We start from the raw sequence: 21,844 nt of genomic DNA, 5'->3' as shown, positions 1-21,844 counted from the left end.
TCAGAGCATCATTTTACCAGGCAGCTTTAGTATAGGGTCACACAAGCATATATTCTTTTATCCGAGAGAATTGGATCGATCATGCAAATCACACTCTGATCAGCGTTTGATCAGCTTTTCTCAAAGAATTTTTTTCCCCCCAATTTCTGCTCATTCATCTTCTCTATTCTGTCACCCACTGAAAATTGGACAGCACTCAGATGTCATCCGAGTGCAGTCCAATGTTTTCCACGGACTCATTGAGTTGCATGGCTGAGTGCGATCTGATAATCGAATACAACTCTGGCATGCTGCGATTTTTTCCTTGAACTGGTTTGGGCCAAAGAAAAAAAATCGGACATATGCACGGGTCCATAGAACAGTGTTCCGAGTGAGAGTTGATGTTTTGACGGATCGCACTCGGACTGAAAATATGGCCATGTGCATGAGCCTTTATGCCGATATTCATTTTGGTACCAGGAAATCCAAAGATGTGGAAGCACGAAGTCGGTCTGCTGGGGAAGGCCAACACACTGCCTTTTTTTATACCTAACTTGAAGTTCATTATGTTAAAACTATCCCAGTGTTTGATGGCATCAGTAACAAACACATAAAACATACACTTAAATTCTTCAAACATTTATGTAAAATACAATATGTATAAAAACATGGACAGTCCAATAAAATATTTCTAAATATGTACAAAATGTCAGTCTCGCAAGTATCTGATCTACTGGTAAAAGTACTATGCAATCAAATCCGTGAATTAATAAATAATATGTACACAAAGCTCAAAAAACTAATATACAAACATGTAAAAGGACTGTAAAAACCGGATTTGAGGAATTGTGAAAACATACAAAATAATGCTAAATATTATAGCTGTAGTGTTCTGGCAACAAGATGATGTTGATTTTACAATACTGTTGCCTCTTGAAAGGCTTCAATCCACCTAGGGGAGAGGAAACAAAAAGAAAAGGTCACTCTCCATGTCATAATGTGGAATGTTCCCATAGGTAAAGCGTATTCATGGGTTCATTCTGCCATCAATGTATATTTATGCAGATCATCAATAACTTAGTACAGCAGCTCAGCATTAGGGCCGGCTGTCAGTCAGTGAAGGGTCGCAGTTACAGCTGTCACTCTCTATACACAGAGCGGTGACTTAACCCGCGCCGCCCCGGTGACTAAAACCAGTACGCTGCTGGGGGGGGGGGGGGGGGGTGATAAAGTTCATTTCTCCCCGCCAGCAGGGGTCAAAGGGTATGTGCACACTGTCTGGACTTGCTGCAGTTTTGACGCTGCAGAATTTCTGCACCATTTCTGCACCATATATGCAAATTAGGTTACTTGTGGTTTTTGGTGGGGTTTTTCCATGCTGTTTTGCTGCATGCGTTTTTTGATGTGTTTTTTATGCATGCGTTTTTCATGTCTTCATGTTGAAATTTGCAGAGTTTCCGAGAATAGTTTTTTTTAAAACAAACTTTATAGATCATCATGTAGCATTTTTGTGTGCGTTTCCACTGCGGAAATGCTATTGAAACACGTACGAGGTTGTTACGCATGTGGATTTTCCTCATCTAATGCAAGTCTATGGGAAAATCCGCATGCGTTTCTGCAAGAGGAATTGACATGCTGCGTTCTGGAAAAACGCGCCTCATGTCAGTTTCCGCGGGTGATCCGCAGGTGCACAAAAACGCATAGTGGTCGAGAGATTTCTACAAATCACATCCACTAGGCTGTAACATCTGGCCGCTGCGTTTTTTATGCTGAATAAAAACGCAGCATCAAAACCGCAGCAAATCTGGACCGTGTGCACATACCCTAAGTGCCGATACCGGGCAGGTTAAGAATGCCATTAACCTGCAGATTAACCCCATATCTGCAGGTTAATAGCATCTTTTTTAGGTGACAGGTTCCCTTTAAAGTGAACCTGACAGCTGATTTATGCTGCCCTAACCACAGGCAATATATATCAGAGTCCAGCTCTGTCTTTTCAGCCAGGCATGTTTTATTCTGACATGCTGTGGTGTTTCAGAGGACACATACATTTAAAAGCCAGCCAGGGACAATGTAGCTCGAGTGACTAGTCCAAGGCAAATATGCTGTGTTTTCACCCTGCCCGGTGCCACTTAAGTGACAGATCTCTCAATTTACAAATATGTAAGAGATCTGTTACTCAAGGAGACCAGCCTCTTGGACTAGTCACCTGAATCACATGGCCCCTGGTCAGCGCTGAAAAGTATCTTTTATCTGAAATGCTGCAGTGTTTAAGAGAAAGACTTTTGTATGTAATCAATGATGCTATATAAATAAATAATAATACCTGATTGAAATTACAGAGCCAGACTCTGATTCATGCTGCCCATGGTTCTGGCAACACGAATTAACTGTCAGGTTCACTTTAAATAAATGGAGAGTATAGGGATGGTCAGTTTTTACTACAGATATGGGTATTCTGTTTTGAACAAAAAATTTCACAGAGTGAACTTGAGGTGTATCGCCATTCATAAATTATGTATTAGAGCAGATCCATGCTGTAATATGGTCATTGGCATTAGCTGGCTGGAGACAAAACCTTATGAACTGTGCAATTATATATGTAGTAACAAGTCATCCTGGCACACTTGTGAACGATATGGTTACATATATTGATAACCGATCCTATAAGCTCCGGTGTCAACCAGATATAATCACATCGAATGGAGATGCAATGTGCAGCTTCATTTAATCTTTAGTGGCCGCTGTCAGGTACTGCACAACAGCTCATATTCAAAAGAATACATATTGAGTGGAGCTTCACATTGGTCATGAATATCAGATCGTTCTGGGTCCTACGCTAAGCATCCCCCACCAAATAGCTGTTTACACCAGAGCTGTTCTGCAGTACCCAGGAGCGGCTTCTACAGATTGAATGAAGCTTCACAAAATATCTCCCTTCCAATACATTTACATTGGGCCACTACTGGAGCTTATAACAGATAATCAGTGGGGGTGCCAGGTATTGAACCCTCTCCGATCTGATAATTGGGCAATCTCTTTAACCCTTGCACTGCCTTTTTGTTTACTTTCAGTATCCTAGAATGCAACTTCAGCCACAGATCCAAGTTTGTCTATAGCCAGTACTACTACATCTCCTATGCAGCAGTAGTCACAAAGCTGGTGATTGCCACTGGAATGTTAGTCAAATGTACTATATATTACAAGTGACTTTCCATTGACTTCCTAATATTTGTAAAACCTAATTTTAGAGATGATTGGTGCTACATAAGGCAATATTTACTTATTCCTTTCTTTCCTTCCGCTACTAAAAGCCTAGACACGTATAAATGGTTATGTCTACAGCCCTGTGCTTCTAAATGGTCTTCAGACTCCTTAGGAACTGCTCATTATCTTATAAATGCACAGTTAGAGTCTAAATTATTCATATATTTTTCCATTTGCTCATATTTATGTCCTATACAAACAGAATCATGTACATCTTTATAAAATGTTAAGGGTTCCTGAAACAAAAGTATTATTACCCCATACCGCCAAAGAGTCTTCTACAAGATTGAGCTCTTCGGCCACTTTCCCAAGTAGCGTAAAAGCTGAGCCGCATTTTTTTTGTGCAGAAAATCTGCTGTGTTTAATAGTACAAGAAAAGTGGATATAATTTAATGAAAAATGTATTCCCAATGTGAAATTAAGATGCTGATAAACTATGTGTTTATGATGCACTGTCAAATCTGCACCAAAAATGCATAAAAAGTCAGCTAAAAGGCAATCAATAGTAGATAACTGGAAGATTTAAACTTTTTATTTAATTTTTCTTTAAACCCATTTCCTCTTTGAAAAAAACATTAAAAGTTGACATCAAAATGCAAAGTGTCAATTGGGTCTAAAGGATAAAATGAATGCAGTAAGATAACATACCTCTCAGTAGTGTGCACATCGTCAGCTCTGAAAGCATAAAATAAAATGTTTTTATGCAGCAGATTAATTACTTTACTTTCATTGACATCTTCTTTTACTACTTGAACTGTGAATCCTAAAAGAGGTTGGCTCTCCAATGCTGCAATGTCCTAGAATTATACAAGAACATTTCCATTTTAGAATGTGGATGATTCTGTGTGGTTTCTTGACCACAATGTCTTTGATAATGATTAAAAGCTTAGTTTTTCTTGGCACACAGAAGTATATTATAACAGACGCCTCTAACATATGTATTAAGCAGGCAAGTCCATCAAGCCTACATGATCTAAATTCCTAAACATATTGTATCCTAGACAACAGAATAGCTAAACGGCTATCCTTTTCATTCTTCAAGAGCACACTGCTCCTAGCCTCTCGGCTTCCTGCTTGTTGGAGAGCGGTGCGCTCTGGATCAATAGACAATTCAGATCAGCGGCATAGTTGCACTACTGGTTTGAACGGCGAGTTCTCTGACACTCCAAGCAGAAGCAGCTTTGCCTCTGAAACTGGCTGGATTCAGTGGTCTGGCCGGCTTCAGAGTAATGATTACATGCTGAACAGAAAAGAGCTTGTAATCACTGCACTTCTTTCCTAGGAGACAGGCCACTGCTGATAGACTGTAAAGTTGGTCGGTAAACTAGGCAACGAAAAGTAAAAAAAAAAATCCCTCTGTTCTTGAGAAAAATTATTTTCTTTTAAAGCACTTTGCAATTTTACCAGTTTAATATATTGAGAATATCCCTTCAAAATGTTAACAAAAAATTGCAATGGCTTTCACCCTCAACTAGTTAGGTGGGGTTTTTGTCACGCAACTGGTGATGTGGGGTTTCCTATACCCCAGTGTTTAGAAATCTCTCATTTTTACAGAAAATGCAAAGATCGTGTTTGTTTTAATCGTTTTCTTATTGGCGATTGATTACACATGAGTATAACAAATTTTTGACACCCACAAATGGATGGAAGCTAGTGAGACAAGTATCCTCATACCAGCATTTTTCAATGAATGGCAGCCGAACAAAAATTCCCTGGGGTGTGGCAAACCCCACCTCACCAGTTGAGGGTTAATAACAATTTTCTGTAAACTGGGTAAAATAGGTCTAAACAGATATATAAAAATCACATACCCCATCCAAATGCACAACAGACATTTTAAATTACCATCTTACAGTTCTACATTCCTAGTAAAATCTACAGACCTATAAAACCTTTTTTTTCTCTTAAATCATTTCTTTATTAATTGCCCTACATGGCATGCAGTTCATACACTGTGCATTGTAGCCTACATACATATGGTTCATTAGACCAGGTCACATTCTTCCATTGCTCCAATTCGAATGGTTTAATGCTCTATATAGGTACTTTTGGCAGTATGGGCGCTGTGCGTCGTTCTAGCACCTTTCCATCATAGCCAGCATTCACTTTTCCAACAATTTGTGCTACTGTATCTCTTCTGTGGGATCAGACCAGGCAGGCTATTTCACTGAACAAGCCTTGTGCGCCCATTGGCCTTCCACCAGGTAACTAGTGTCATTCCTTGCACCATTAACCTCCCACCAAGACCTGCAGTTTTGGAGACTTGTCTAGCTTTCACAATTACCATTATCACAACAATTATTAACCATTTGTCTAGCCATCACAATTTGGCCCCAGGAAGAGTCATTTAGATCCTTATGATTGCTCATTTTCCTGCTTACAACAAATCAACATTAAAGATTTGACTATTCACTTTCTGCCTAAGAAGGTCACAAGATAATAAAGGTTATGGCTGTTAAATGTTTAATGTGCATGTATTTGTAGAGCTGTATCTTTTTATTTATATAGCGCCAACATATTCTGCAGCGCTTTACAATTCAGACAATTTATAGACATTATGGGCACTGTCCCCATTGGGGCTCACAATCTACATTCCCTATCAGTATGTCTTTGGAGTGTGGGAGGAAACCAGAGAACCTGGAGGAAACTCACGCAAACACGGGGAAAACATACAAACTCCTTACAGATGTTTTCTTGGTGGGATTTGAACCCAGGACCCCAGCGCTACAAGGCTATAGTGCAACCACTGAGCCACCGTGCTGCCCTCAATATCTATGAATTAATTCATGTATTTACTTAGGTAGATTCTATTTCATGAGCACCCAGATGTATAATGGTGGAAGATTATAATAGGGATTGACCACTGTGTTTTAAAAGTAAGAGTATGATCAATAATATTAAATATTGTATTTTATATAAATATATGCCGTGTGCCTTTTAAATGCCCCTCTAAAACAATGAAATTCTGGCTACTGGCATTTGCTATTAGGCCATGTTCACACGTTCAGTATTTGGTCAGTATTTTAGATCAGTATTTGTAAGATAAAACCAGGAGTGGAACAAATACTGAACATGTGAATGTGGCCTTACAAAGATTCTATGTTCATGACTCTCCATTTAAACTCTATCCGAAATTTATCTTCAATGATAGCCTTAATAAACATTCTATCAAAATGACAGCTGGTCATCAAGTTCTGAGAAAAAACAACCAATATGGGTTACAAAAATGGCAATACTCTAAGAAAAAAAAATATTGAAAATCAGCTAATAATCTCACTTCTGATTTACTAGTGTGTGGCTGTTTTGGATGGAAAGAATACTTCCAAAAATAGAAGGATGTGCATTTTGTTAATTGATAAAAATAAACTATTAACACTTCTGTCTCTTCATGTAATCACAGATAGACGGAATGATGTTGAAATCAGGGCTGTGTGGGGACCATATCATCACTTCCAGGGTTACTTGTTCTTCTTTACAATGAAGATCGTTCTTAGAGACATTGGCTTTATGTTTGAGGTCGTTTTCCTGCTGCAGAATAAGTTTGTTTCCAACTGGACATCTCCCTGATGGTACTGCATGATGGATAAGTATCTGCGTGTTTCTCAGCATTGAGCACACCAATAATTCTGACTAAATTCCCAACTCCATTTGCTAAAATGGAGCAACAAATTTACAAAGAATCTCCACCATGCTTCACCGCTTTCCAGCCCTTTGGCTACAAACTGCCTTCTGTTACAGACAAAAATTTCACATTTTGACTTGTCAGTCCAGAGCACTTCCTGCCATTTTTCTGCACCCTAGTTCCTATGTTTTCATGCATAGTTGAGTCACTTGATCTTGTTTCAAAATAGAAAGTGAGGTTTTTAGCCGAAATGCTTTCACGAAGACCACTTATGGCCCGACATCTCCGAACAGTAAATGAGAGTAGCTGGGTCTCAGTTCTGAGCTGATGGCACCGCTGAACATCTTCCAATTCAATTGCAAAGGGAAGTAAACATTTTTTGTCCTTCATCTGTTGTACTAAATTTCCATGGCGGACCACTGATTCTATGGTCTTCAATGTTGCCCATTGGTACCCTAAATGTTGAGGGTACCAATGGGCAACACTTACCCATTATACAAAATACAATCACAGTGGTGTCCGATTGGCTGTATGCTTCGTGTCCTTGTAATGCGGCAGAACAAACTTAGAGCCAATGTGATTGAAAACCATCTTCAGCATAAAGATGAACAAGGAGTCTTGGAAGTGATTATATGGTCCCTACAGAGCCCTGATCTCAACAGCATTGAGTCGGTGTGGGTTTAGATGAAGAGACAGAAGGATTTGCACAAGCCTACATCCAGAGAAGATCTGTGGTTAGTTCTCCAATATATTTGGAACAACTTCCCTGCCAAGTTCCCTCAAAAACCATGTGCAATTCCAGAGAACAATTGATGTTTTGATGATGTTTTGAAGGGGAAGGTTGGTCTCACGAAATACTGGTTTAATGGAAACAAACATGTATTCCCTCAATTACAGAAGTTATAGACAGAATTACGAACAATAATATGTTTGAATATACATATGCAATCAGAAATAACACACATTCAACATATGACTTGAAATGGTTCATATGGAACCAATATATCCTCATAAACAGGAGTCCTTAAAAGCAAAACATTTGATCAAAATTTGTATAACGAGAATCTATACCGTTCATTTTATGATTGAATAAGACTAATGTTCTTTTCTCTGAAAATATTGTATAAGGTGCAATTGGTTCAGTTGACCTTTTATGTATATGTTTTTATTTATGTTCCTATGTCCCTCCTTTCTACATTCTGTTTATCCCTTCCCTTTTCATCCCATTCTTCTTGTTACATATACTATTTCTATGTATATTTCCTTATGTGTGTATTGTAACCCTTCCCTTAAAAATTAATAAAAATTATTTGACGAAATACTGGTTTAATTTACATTTTTATTGTGTTCATTCATTTTGCATTTTGTTAATTGTTAAATATAAACTATTAACAATCCTGTTTTTTAAACCATTCTTACTTTTTGCAGCATTTTTTCAGACAAATGCCTAACATTGTTGCATAGTACTGTACATTTACCAGTAAAATAAGCAGAAAACATTTTTGCCAGTTAAAAAAGATCACCTTAGAAAATACACAAACATGGATACAAGTAAAAGAAGTCTCTTCAGGAATAAATCCTACAATTAGATCCTATATACAGTCACTTGCTATAAAAATATCTGCATATTAAATTAAAAGAAATATTTTGAGTACTTCAATGCTTTCTAAATAATGTGCAAATACTGGTTCTTTTAAGTCAGTGGTGACAGAAAAGTATGCATGAAAAGAAACTCCATCTTACCTCGCTAGCAGCATATGTGTATAAGACTTTGTTCTTTATGACAAACCACAGTTGTTTCCAAGGCTTTTTGCTGCCTTTTGATCTATGTAAGTAACCACTCATGGTGGAATCTTCTGTGCTGGCTGACACCTGAGGATATATATATATACTAGAATTAGAACAGACCAGAGCTTGCACTTTACCTCATATACGGAGCCTAAATTCTGTATGTAATCGGTAGTTACTGGAAACCTGTCCAGTTAAAATTCCAGTTATACTGTCTGCGAACCTTAAGGAGCAGACACACTTCTGATATTCACTACAATCTTTCTCCATTTACGTAAGATGGCTGAGATTAGAGTGTAAACGTCAGTGACCGCAGGACATTAAACAGAAATCTTTCAGGTTTTGAAGTGCTTTGCATGAATCGTGAAGGAATTAAATAAAATCCATTCCCTACTACTGGTATTAATATACTAATTCCTTCCAGCAGTACCGTGGCTGCGGGTTGTTTTTACATTTCCTTAAGATCCTGTCACAAACTTTAAAGTTTCCAATGTGCATATGGTTAATGTCGGCCAAACCCTTGAACCATCTAATCTGTCTTCCAACTTTCCCACAATCGGACATGTTGTATTAGACAGCCCAATCCTTTTGTTCCCATGGGAAATAAGCCACCTCCCCAGATGTCTTGCAGTAGCTTACTCCACTCTACCCACTGAAAACTTGTATCAGGAAGTTGGGAGAGATAGGCGTTAAAGGTCATGTTACTGTGAAACGAGGGACTAGCATTCTACTTTATTTAAAACACCAGTTGGACGTGTTGAATTTTTCAGGTTGACTCAGCACTGGCTGCATGATTGGTCCAAAAAACCCAATAATGGCTGATGTAACCAGTCTGATGTATTCGAGGCCATATGTTGATTGTTGTAGAATAGCCTGCTCATAGGCCAATAGAGAATCTTCACTGCGTACTTGCATATCGCTACAAGGGCTGGTAGCTCCCAAGACCATCCCATCCGTAAATTGATGATTTTGCGCAAAGGAAATTTGCTGTAATGTTTTTGCAATGTCCTAAGTGCTGTACAAATCAGATTCGCATGGATCAACAGAAAAAAAACTTAAAGTGAAAACAAAATTTTTATAATGTGATTTAGTTTGTAAAGTAATAAACTTACTTTAAGAGCTGCAGGGATTTTCTTCTGCTTTCTCCCAGACGGAATACTATGGAGCACCGATGACAGAGCGCTAGAAGGGGACTTGTGGTTTGCAGGTGAGCCTGTCTTTGCCATGTATTGTCTATCTATGTAGAAGAAAAATGTACAAGGTAAAATTCAGAGATGTATTGCTGCAAGTTGTAAAGGGGTCATATGTTGAGGTTTCTTCCCAAAAGTATACTAAATTGTTTTTGAAACACTATGGCCTCAATTCATCAAAACGAATATGCCAGAATTCTGTTGGAAATCGCTTTGAAAAGTTGTAAAGTTTTTGTGCAACTCCATGACTTTTGGCGTTTTTATGCCAGCTTTGCCAAGCTCCGCCAACATGGGCGTAGCTGGGGCACCATGGGGTTGTGAGTTGTGGCCAATTCATGGCAATGAATCTGGTTCATTTGCAAAGTGGCATCAAGAGGCATGTGCCTCTAAATGAATCAGGAGCATCTGATTCCACCATGCCCCCTCATGAAGACAGGTGTTGTTCATGCCAGTCTTGATTAACATGGGGCCAACGTTTTGGTGGGAGGTAGGGTTTCTCGTTTAGCAAAAATCCTTACAATAAATAAATAAATAAAATTGAGAGATGACCATGATGTGTGAACACCAACCAACAGATGGAATACAGGAGATGAAATAACAATTTATGGTTTATAGAGTTATGATTATTATGAACGCTGTTCCGCTCACCCCAAAACCACCCTTTGTAACAAAGCTTGTTCAGGATATGATCAAACCTTTAGTATATGCTGCACATCAGTCAAGGTTACAAAATGACTTACTAAAGGAGCAGCTGACACTACTGCTATAGGGTTTGGCAATAGATAAAATTGTTAATAGGAATAGCAAAATACACAGTATATCCATCTGGTATGGTTGAGGATCTATAACCTACAGTACATACCAATTACCTACATGATCAAAGCTTAATCATCAAGAATAGTCACCAACTATTGGAGTTATACATAGACAATAACTAATGATATGCATCAAGAGACAGAAATCATCACTGGCACTATCTACAAACAAATCCTCCAATCATAGATTCACTTGGACTAGTATTATAAAGGGGTGCAAATGGTTCAGAATAAATTTCCCATGGCACTCACCACATATCCATTTAAAGGGAGTCTGTCACCCATGGCACTTATCTGACCTATAATATGGGCACACAGGTGATAGAAATGTAAATCTATTCCTACCTGTATGCCTCATATTTGAGGTCTTGTTGCTGTGAAATTTTTTTTTTATTCAAATCAGGTTTCTGATGTGTTCCAGTCCCAGGGTCCTGAAGAAATCTCCGCCTCCTGTGGTAATTATAATGTTTCCCCCCTCTCCTGCATGTCATAGTGCCATGTTAGGTGCAGTTGCAGCAGCCAAATCCAGGGACTGTGACATGCAGGGGAGGGGGGAAATGTTATAATTACCAGACTGGGACTGGAACACATCAGAAACCTGATTTGAATAAAAACAAATTTCACAGCAACAAGACCTCTAATATGAGGCATACTGGTAGGTATAGATTTACATTTCTATCATCTGTATATGACCCATATTAGAGGTCAGATAAGTGCCAGGGGGTGACAGATTCCCTTTAATTGCGTCTATTCATAAATTGCAGGACATGAAAAGAGTAGTAGTATTCCAAGATGACCAAAGGTAGTCTTTGAATACTACTAACTCCCGTGTCCTGTAATTTATGAGTAAAAGCAATTAAATGGATATCTGGTGAGTGCCATGGGAAATATATTCTGAACCATTGGACCATAACTAATGACTGCACAATGCTATGGAACATGTTAACACTATAGTGCTTGTGGATTTGAAATCTCTAGAAAGCCAACTTGTGCAGCAGATCATTGTTGCAGATCTTACTTATTTGATTTGAAAAGGCAGAACAATGTAATCTGCAACATTTATTGTCATACTTTTTTCTGTGTAGATATCAAGTCTAATAGAAAGAACTCTAGCTCCTCCATGTTTTGCTTACAAATACAATATACTAGCCAAAATATGAGAGCATGATGTGGGACTCATGTATGGGTAACAATGAGGCTGAAAACTCTGCTGACCGCATGACGTGCCATTTTTAACTCATTCAGGCCTGCACTATGCGAGAACCCAGAATCTACCAACTGCCAGTTACATGACATGCAATCCTATGGGAAACAGATGATGGTAACGAAGACCAGATTGCAAGCTACTAGCTTCTGAACTTCAGATGGAAACAAGTAACAGAAATTAGATTAGTGTTCTACCAGAAATACATACACCAGGAAATGTAATAAGGAGAATGCCTTTTTTTCTACAAATAGTGTTAAGAATGTTTAAATGAGAAAAATGGAATGAGTAATTAAATGAATCCTAATCTACTGGAACAATAAAAACATATGAACTAAGAGGATCTGAAAAACTTAATCATCACAACCCTTTGGGTTTATGTAATCCGATCATTCCCTCTCTCAATCATATGTTTGTACAGATATGTAATCATCTAGATATCACATTAATGTGCAATAACACATTACTAAAATGGGGCAGGAAAATTGTCTCCAGCATAGCAAAATAGACCCCTGTTTTTCTAAGAGGAGCACTTTTCAATCATCATTAGCATGCTACCATTATATCATCAACCTTGTGCAAATTAAGGAAACTTTCTGGGTAAAGTAAGATATAGCAGCTGATGTGGCACAAAATGGTGGGGTTTATTTGGCTGCATAGCTTTTACCATGGTTTACTCGTAAAAAAAAACAAACACAAGAAAATGCAACACTACAGCAATCTACAGTAAAACTGCATTGTAGACACACTTCATCTGTGACATGTGGCCTTACCAGAATGCAGATTAGATTGTAAATGGCTTCAACACATTTCATCATTGCCAAGATTTACACATTTCGGCCCTGATTCATCCAGACTGGAGTGCAAAACCCCAATCTTGATGAATCTGTGCAAAAATGTGTAAATGTTGGTAATGATCTAGTGTGATGAATCCAATTAAAATTTAGCTTGCATTCTGGAAGTGTGCAGGAGTAACATGCTCCATATTCATTAAGAAGCATGTGCCTCTTAAAGTACCACTCCAGCTTTTTTATTTTACCACTGGAGTTGTGCCAATAATCTAAGTTCCCTGCACCTGCAACTAGTATCATACTTACCCAGCCACCGTCTTTATCTGCTGGACTGCTCTAGTGTTTGTTGGGAAAGCCGGAGGTCACTTCTCAATGCAAGTCTATGAGAGCAAGAACGAGGATGCCATAGGCTGTGTGCCCACGATGCGTTTTTTAAGCGTTTCCGCAGCGGCAAAAGCGCTGCAGAAACGCTTAAAAAACGCATGGTAGAAGGCCTGCCATGTTCCCTAATGATAATCAGCATGTGCTGTGCACATGCTGCGGAAATTTCCGCTGCGGATTATCATTGAGGAAAAAAACGCAGCACTACCAATTATTTTGCGGAAGCGCTGCGTTTTCGCCGCCATTGACTTGCATTAGAATGCGCCAATTCCGCAAGACTGCATCTGTACTTGCGTAATTGGCGCATTCTAATGTGCGGATGGTACCCGGGTGTGGAGGACAGGAGACTCTCCTCCACACCCAGGTACCATTAAAAGCTGTAAAAAAAAAGAATAAAATAAAAAATAAAGATTATATTCACCTTCCGACGGCCCCCGGACTCCTTCTCTCTGCTTGCTGACAGATCGCGCAGGACTGAAGGACCTGCGGTGACGTCAGTCATGTGACGGCAGGTCTTTCAGTACAGCGTACCGCGATCTGCCGGCAGCCAGCACAGGAGCGCAGCAAGACTGCAGGGGCCATCGGAAGGCAAGTATAGATTTATTTTTTTATTTTTAACCATTCTCTCGAGTCACACTATATAAATCCATGCCGGTTGCATGGATTTATATAGTGTGACCAAGTTGTCAAGCACTTTCCAAGTGATGCTAAAATCGCTTGGAAAGCGCTTGACAACCCGCATGCGGAAATGCATGTGAAGAACGCTTCACTTCCGCTTGTCCCTGGCAGGAAAACGCATGTACAATCCGCATGTACAATCCACATGTACAATCCGCATGCGTTTTTTTCTGCCAGGGAGATGCAGAAACGCTCAGGAAAAAATCCTGAGCATTTCTGCATCGTGGGCACATAGCCATAGACTTACATTGAGCGCTTCTGGTCAGTCAGAAATGGTGGTCACAAGATGGGGCTGCGGGACGAGAGTGTCATCAGATACAGCTGAAGACAGCGTCTGGTCCGTATAATACTAGGGTCAGAGACCTTATGTTAGTGGCACCACTCTAGCGCACAAATAAAAAAAAAAAAAAAACACTGGACTGGTGCTTTAATGAAATTGGCACATATGTCAACTGCCGTGCACCACTAGTCAGGGAGTAGAGTTAATTTCTGTCATAATTTAAAGCCATTCTTTTGGTGTAAATTATGATGAATTTGTCAGGCACGCCTGGCCATGCCCCAACTTAACAGAGCTGGCAGCAAGTGAAGTAAAAACACCAAAAAAGTCATTGAATTTTTGGCCAACAATGTTACGCAAAAAAATGTCAACATTTCTATCCAGTTTTAAACAAACAGAAAACTAATGAAAACTGTTTCACTGGGGACCATGACTGACTACAAGCTAAAATTCTGGGTTGAACCATAATCACAATAAGGCCTCGCTCAGACGAGCGTACAACACGGCCGAGTGCTAGTCGATGTATTATCAGATAGCACTCAACCCAATGTTATACTATGGGGCAGTACTGATCAGCTATTATTTTCTCATGCCGATTCGGCATACAAATCCATGTGTGCGCGTGAAACATCGGACTGCACTCGGATGTCATCCTAGTGCAGTTCTATACGCCGAGACAAGCAATGGAGGAGATGGAGAAATTATGTCTCCTCCGCACCTGTGCTGCGATTCTCCCCTGCGAGAGGATAGGAGCACAGGGCACGGACACTTGACTCACACTCGCAACAGAGTTTGAGCAGAGTTTCATTTCCATATCGCATCCAGTGCACTCACATCGAAAGTTATACGATCGTGTAACCCCAGCCCTAAGTGTCTCTCAGTTGTGCTTGGTGAATATAGGTCTTTTTTTTAAACTGTACTATCTATGTAACCATGCATTCATGCATTTGTGGGGGTTGCAGTTTTATCTGCAAAAACTCCACAGACTTTATAATAAAACTGCATGCTTTTGCAGTTTTTGGTCATAGCATGTATCAGTTATCCATGGCCATTGCATTGAAGCTCTTAAAGAAATGACGACTTCTTTGCCAAAAGTCACAGCACTGAGGCGGTCAGTCAAACAGGAGGAGAATAGAGTTGGAGTGACAGAGGCTTCAGATCTACCATAGTCCTTCAGCCTCATTTGCATATTAATTTAAATGCCGATTTCTTAATAATGGAGGAACAGACTGGCCAAATAAAGGTATTCCACGACTTGTCTTTGAAAGAGCTACATGTACACATGAATAGCTTGGGGGTGAAATCCTGCTGACAGATTCCCTTTAATTGAACATGTTTTAAGCATGAAAAGAGGCATTTAAATGAAAGGTGTGAACATTGAACATGGCCTGAATTTTTAGTTACAAAGATCTGTTGGAATCCCAATAGCAAAGTACATGTCAGTCCTATTCCCTAGTCATATAATGTAACATTTGTAGAAAAAGTCGGCCATGTGCTACTGGAGAGATGGTTAGTAAAAATGCAGAGGAAGGTATAAGACTAATATTCATTAATGGTTTTTTTATACTCGCTCAATTAAATCATTGGTGCACCTCAGCAGCTACTGTCCGATCTCTTGTCTATGAGAAGAATGCAAACAGTAATGTCTGCTGGGGTACATTACCTTGCTTCTGGAGTTCTTGAAAACAGTGATCACACACACGTGCTAAGTGATTCTTCAGATATTCCAGGCTGTACTTGTTTGTTGAGCAGGCCTGACACACTATCTAAAAGCCAAATATATAACATTATACTTCACCATCTATAGACATTGGGTACAATATACATTTGTGTGATTGTAAATTCCATGATCAGGCATCATCAATCATTGTTCACCAGTCCACTGAAAATCATAAGGATGGGACCCTGGGATACCAATAAAAGGCATTTTTGTAATAAATATATACTACAAAGTGCTTCTTTTTATACTCTATGCAATGTGTTTCAACAGGCTCCCTCAGGGTACTCCTGTTATCTCCTACACTCCAAAAACATTCACATGTAAAAGCGCCATGGAATAAATAATAATAACATGATAGATATATTTTCTTTCCATAAAACTAGCCTAATCGAGTGTTAAGGGTTCATGCATATAATTGTTTAAAAGATGAGCGATGCATTTGTACTTCACAACCAGCAAACGATGTCAGACAAGTGTTTATACAGGACGAGAATCGTGAATTAAGTGATAGAATAGCGATCATTACATCACAACATTGAACATCGTGCACCATGTACACACAGACAGATAATCTGACCTGTAGGTGTCCTCAATGTTCAAATCCCATAAGTGATACTAATTATTTTGAGTACATGAATTGAACAAATATTTCCATTATACTGTAAAAAGAATATTTAATTGAATTAACAAAGCAATTGTTTTTTTGCCAATTACGAATCTGTACTCCGCCCATCTGGAATATGTACTTTTTCCAATGCTCCAACTGCTACTGAGCTATATTGCCTTGGAACACAGTCAACCCTATTTATTGCTTGGATTTCTACTACTACTGTTTGTCGGTCAAATCATGTACGAGCGAGCGATCTACATTTACATTACACAATTACAATATTGAACAAGACTTTTTTTTGCTTGCCTAAACGATTTCATGCACAATGAACGATAGTTTTTGGACACATCGTTCAGTCGCTCAACCCATTCACATTACACAATAATTGTGAATAATGGGTCGTTACCATTAGAATCGGATTATCCAGGCCAGTGTAAATGGGCCTTAAAATAGGGAAATCAGATTGTCATAGGGACTGATGTGAGTGAAGACAATCTCTGTATAAGCCAGCAAATATATCTGTGCTATACAAGCTTTCCAAGGTTATAGTGCAAAAAGAGAAGCACTGTCAGCCATTGCAATCATGGATAAATTAAAGGAAAATTCTACCTCAACACGTAAAATAACAGTGATAGGTCCTGTAAATTCTGTTGTCCCCATCTGGCCCCAATGTAGGCAGAACATTCCCCGTTTACAAAGAGCAATGTGTTGCCGAATAGCAATTCTCTTTTTTGCCAGCATAAACAATCGAATCACCCAGTGAACTAGTGGTTTTTCTCATTTGTCAGATGATTGCTGTCATATTTACGCTGGCCAATAACTGGGAATAAGAGTCACTGATTCTCCGTCCATCTAAATACACCTTTGTTGTTGATGTGACTTCTTTTTAGTCATGTCCGCAATCAAAAGGCACCATCATTGACATAGAGTTTGTACTTAGAAATAGCATCTTGATCAGGGTAGCAGGATGCAGAAAGATGCGAGTTACTAAAACCATTCTGTGTAATTACAGAGCCCCATCATCATTTTTAGTATGTGCACACGTCATCTTTCAAACTCGGGAAAACCCACTAAATTTTCAAAGAGGAAGATGCTTCAGGACGCATTGGTGTTTTTATGTCCTTAAGCGTCTTTTTGTTGTTTCTTTGCTTTGTCGTTTTTTCCCAAAGGCAGGTTTTTCGAACGTTTTCCAATTGTCTTTTTGACTGGCATTTTTCAACAGTTTTTTTTTTTCCATTGAACAATAAAGAAACCTCTACCAGTTTTTGAAGTGGAAATGCTGGGAAAACACTCAAAAAGACACCCAGGCTTCTATTTGGGGTGACTCTTGATTTTTCTTATTTACTGAAGCCTTATAGAGGATAAGACGCTAAAAAGCCTGAATACATGCACAGAAATTCGTTTTTACATAGAAATGCATATGTTTATTCTTTTGAGCGTTTTCTGAGCACTTCTTCAGGCAAATTTTAGGCAGAATCCATCTGAAAAAGACATTGTACTCACATACCCATAGAATCAAGATTTCTGTAAGTTTCCATCCTGATGAATACCATTTGCCAAAATTCCATAATTGTTCTAAGTGTTTGAGTGAGTTTCCTCCGGGTTCTCCGGTTTCCTCCCACACTCCTAAGACATACTGATAGGGAATTTAGATTGAGAGCCCAAATGGAACAGAGCGGATCATGTCTATAAAGTGCTGCAGAATATCATGGTGCTGTATGAGCAAGGACAATAATAGTGGTAGAATAATCTTCAGTTTTTAGCAATTCGGCACAATAGGACTTTGCCCAACTTAACAACACACCTTTCCACAGGCTCTGCAGTGATGCCTTCTCCAAGTCAGTGTAAATTCACTAGTGCACATCATGCACATTGTGGCTCTGCCATCAGGGATCCAGATTGGTGCCTTTGACCCAACAGTATTATCTCCTTCTTCTTCAGGATCGGTCTGAAAGAGAAAGCAAAATATTTTGTTGGGTTAACAAAGAGATTATATACACACACACACACACACACACACACACACACACACACACAGAATAGCTTTGTGTACTACCTTATAAAAGCACACCTTAGAACAGAATATATTAGGACTCATTGAATCCATTGTGTGAAGTTTATACACTGTTTACTAGGAATCATGCTTCGTTTGTGATTATTCAACAATTTCTTTGTTGCAAATCAAACTGGTTATTTTTTGTAGACATACCTCTTCCTGACTTTTAGCAGGATTGAAAGTAATTTTCTTTTTGGCATAAGCCTCTATTGCTGAAGAAATTGCATCAAGCCAATCATCTCTCTCAGTGGCAGAACTATTAAAAAGTAGAATAAAATAATAAAAAAATGGAATCTCAAATAACAAAGGCATCAGATATGTCATATCTTTATAAATTATGTTTTACATTTTTTTAAAGAATTTATTGTGCCTTATTATCAGTAGTGGAATTGCTTCACCAGATGAATTGTACTTTGACTAAAAGGTGTCCTATAAACAACCTATTAATAGGAAAACAAATGCATAATTGCTGGGAATCCGACTGTTGGGACAGTCAACTGTTCACGAGAACAAGGGTCTCGAGGTCTTCTGTGTAAATAGAGCAATGGTGAGCACGTGCAACAACTGTTCTGTTCACTGTCTATATGAGTAATGGCCACGTGTGCGGTAATGCTCTATTTACATAGGGGAATTTGACTCGCCCTTTCTTGGGATCAGTAGTAGTGTCAGCAGTCAGCATCCGCCCTCTCCCACCAAGAGCAGGCTTTCTCCTGTGTGAGACATGTCATAATAGACATCCCTGCTCTCAAATGTCTTACAGCAGAGATGTGTGTGATTACAAAGTGCTGGAAACAGAGAGGAGTTTGATATTAACAATTTTTCAGCTTTCGTCTCAGAGCAGTCAGTGTGGGGGGAGGGGCAGAATAGCAGAGCAGACAGCACTGTGAGCGGAGAGCTGTTAGAAATGTTTCTAATTAAACAATGCTCTGTTGTACTGCCCCCTCCTCTTACAGTGACTGCTGAGAGTTGAAAGGCGTATATAATCACACTCATGTCTGCTCTGCTCCCAAGACTTTGTAATCACACACAGCTCTACAGCAAGAGCAGAGTTTTTCATTTTATGTTTGTTTCATTATATGTTTGTGGAGGCTTGTTTTTCTCTCCCCTGTATGTTTCTCCCGCCTTATGATTGTTCAACATCATACAGGGGAGTAAGTACACACCCACAGAGAAAAGTCTCTGGTAACGCCCAGTTGGGCTTAAAGAGGTTGTCCACTACTTGGACAACCCCTTCTTGAACTAAATGTTTGGCCCCGATAAAATGAAAAAGCCTATTCTCCCTTCCCGTGCTGGCGCCGTTCCAGAGGTGTAAGCACTCGCAGTCCCAGCGCTGCCGTGCGGTTGTTGTGACACGTGACGCCGGCACCCAATCAGCACTGGCGTCACTATCCCCACCTTCGTATGACTTGAACATGAAAAAGAAATCAGATCAGCTGCAGCCAGATTCAACAGGAGACGGGGACAGTGACGCCCGTGCTGATTGAGCGCCGGTGTCACAACAGCATGAGAGCCCCAGGGAGAGCGAGTGCTGACACCGCGGGAACGGCACCGGCACGGGAGGGGAGTATAAGCTTTTTTATTCTATTGGGGCCAAGCATGGGGGATGACACGGAGTTGTCTTAGTAGTGGATTACTTCTTTAATATAAATTATAACCTTAACTTCACAAGCTAATATCTTCGCAACGGAAAGAAGAAATTAAAAAAATAACTCTTCATTCAACTCTGCAGCCACTATTCCATGATGTGGCCAGTTTAACCTGCTCAAATTGGTGAAATGTCCTCTTTAACAGGTGACTGGAATACCGAGTCAGAGAAACAACCAGAGTGACCGGTGCTAGATTTACGGGGTGACAGTAGGTGAATAAATTAACACTGTACAATACCTGGCGGACAAAATGAAGGATCTCTCCACACTTTCTATATTCAGCTCATTCTGATAGGCCTCTTGTGTTGGCTTTCTTACCTTGAAGTACAAAGTGCAGTAATAAAATATTGTGCTTCACTGTGAATTATAAAAATATATAGCCTGACAATAGTTTATGTACAAAACGCCTACCTTCATCCCAGCCAAAGAGAGCATGTTGTTAAGTTTATACATTCCTGACTGAACAGGGGTAGTGTATAATAAAGTATCGTTCATCTGCATGGAAAGAAACAGTTATAATGCATTAGTCTTCATTACATATAACAACAGAACTTGTCCATTGTTAATGTCAACACCTAAGGGTACATGCCCACGATCCTGAGTAGCAGCGGTTTGGACGCAGCTCACCTGCGCTGCGTCCAAACCGCTGCGTTTTACAGTACAGGGACAATGGATGGGAATTATAGAAATCCCATGGCCACTGTGCTTCTATTTGACGCTGCATAAACTCACCGGCGACGAGGCTTTACGAGCCGCAGCATGTCAATTTCTGTTGCAGAGACGCTGGTCTCCACAACAGAAATTTCCACAATAGAAAGGATAGGATGCGTAAAATCTGCATGGTTCAGTGAACACATGAGGATTTACCTGCATGATTACAACGCAACGCTTTGGATGCAGCAAATATACGCTGCGTCCAAAGCGCGGCTACGTCCTGATCGTGGGGACGTAGCCTAAGTCTTTCTTTGTTTCTTAGAGACAGTGCCCACTGTAAACTACATTTTCCATAACCACCTGCTTCTTCTGGGTGGTCTCACTGCAAAGTAAGAGGAGGATACCCACAATATAAGAATAACAGGTATCCACAGAGCATGTGCAACCTGTGATGAAAGAACTACATAGATTGGGACCAAGGACTCTGACATGCAGATTTTCAGGGGGTGATGTCTGGAGCAGCGAGCACTTTTGAAACTTGATTGAATTTAAGTGTATTTTAAAATTTTAAACCACCGAGCTACGGTTAATATTGTGAGATTAACCTTTTAACGTTTATAACAACTGTATTTCAAGGCGTATTATATTAAGACTAGTTACATACTCCAAGCGAACATTACTGAGGAATGAGAACAGCACGGTTCAGGCTTCTTTTATTCAACATATTCGGGCAGCGGGAGTACAGTAACCCCATATAAAGTGATAAAGGAGTGAATAAGCACAAAAATACATAAGCTGGAGAAAAGTTTTTTTTCCTTTTCCGTTGGGCTGTATGCAGGGGGTTACTATTGTCTATGGTCAATAATGGAGTCTCAAGCATGTTTTCACTAATCTGGCAACTTACCAAAAAAAACATACGTGGCTGCATGACCTTCCTGGAAAGCTTCATCAAAGTCCCTTCTTTCAGAAAAACCTGAGCCAGCAAAAGCAAACAATAAAACGAAGAGCAAAAAAGATGAGAAACTACCATAATAATACAATAAAAGATCATCTTGTTAAATATAATTTGCTTTCTACATCTTGAAATATTCTGTCCTGTTTGGAAAACACCATTCTAAGGGTATGTGCACACGATGCAGAAATGAAGCAGAAAATTTCTGCATCAT

The 21,844-nt window shown here is 39.5% G+C and overlaps 1 protein-coding gene across 3 annotated transcripts in view; it reads right to left on the bottom strand.

The window, feature by feature from the left end:
- Positions 1-667: 667 nt before the first annotated feature.
- Positions 668-21,844, bottom strand: part of FGD6 (FYVE, RhoGEF and PH domain containing 6) — a 128,999-nt gene continuing 107,822 nt past the window's right edge. The window contains exons 12-22 of one of the 3 annotated variants that reach the window (XM_073651681.1): positions 21,583-21,651; positions 20,436-20,519; positions 20,263-20,342; positions 18,532-18,634; positions 18,127-18,270; positions 17,830-17,958; positions 15,656-15,758; positions 9,769-9,893; positions 8,612-8,740; positions 3,895-4,043; positions 668-931 (exon numbers count right to left, since the gene is read on the bottom strand). In XM_073651681.1, coding sequence (XP_073507782.1) covers positions 895-931; positions 3,895-4,043; positions 8,612-8,740; positions 9,769-9,893; positions 15,656-15,758; positions 17,830-17,958; positions 18,127-18,270; positions 18,532-18,634; positions 20,263-20,342; positions 20,436-20,519; positions 21,583-21,651 — 1,152 coding nt within the window. In that variant the 3' untranslated portion in view covers positions 668-894. Of the gene's footprint in view, positions 932-3,894; positions 4,044-8,611; positions 8,741-9,768; positions 9,894-15,655; positions 15,759-17,829; positions 18,037-18,126; positions 18,271-18,531; positions 18,635-20,262; positions 20,343-20,435; positions 20,520-21,582; positions 21,652-21,844 lie in introns of those variants that run through there. The other 2 variants (XM_073651682.1, XM_073651683.1) reach the window with 2 other exon arrangements.

This window comes from Phyllobates terribilis, unplaced genomic scaffold, assembly GCF_046119375.1.
Source record: "Phyllobates terribilis strain yellow unplaced genomic scaffold, ASM4611937v1 Scaffold_11__3_contigs__length_659146591, whole genome shotgun sequence".
In the NCBI taxonomy this organism is placed as follows: Eukaryota; Metazoa; Chordata; class Amphibia; order Anura; family Dendrobatidae; genus Phyllobates; species Phyllobates terribilis.
This window is presented reverse-complemented; position numbering and strand designations above follow the sequence as displayed.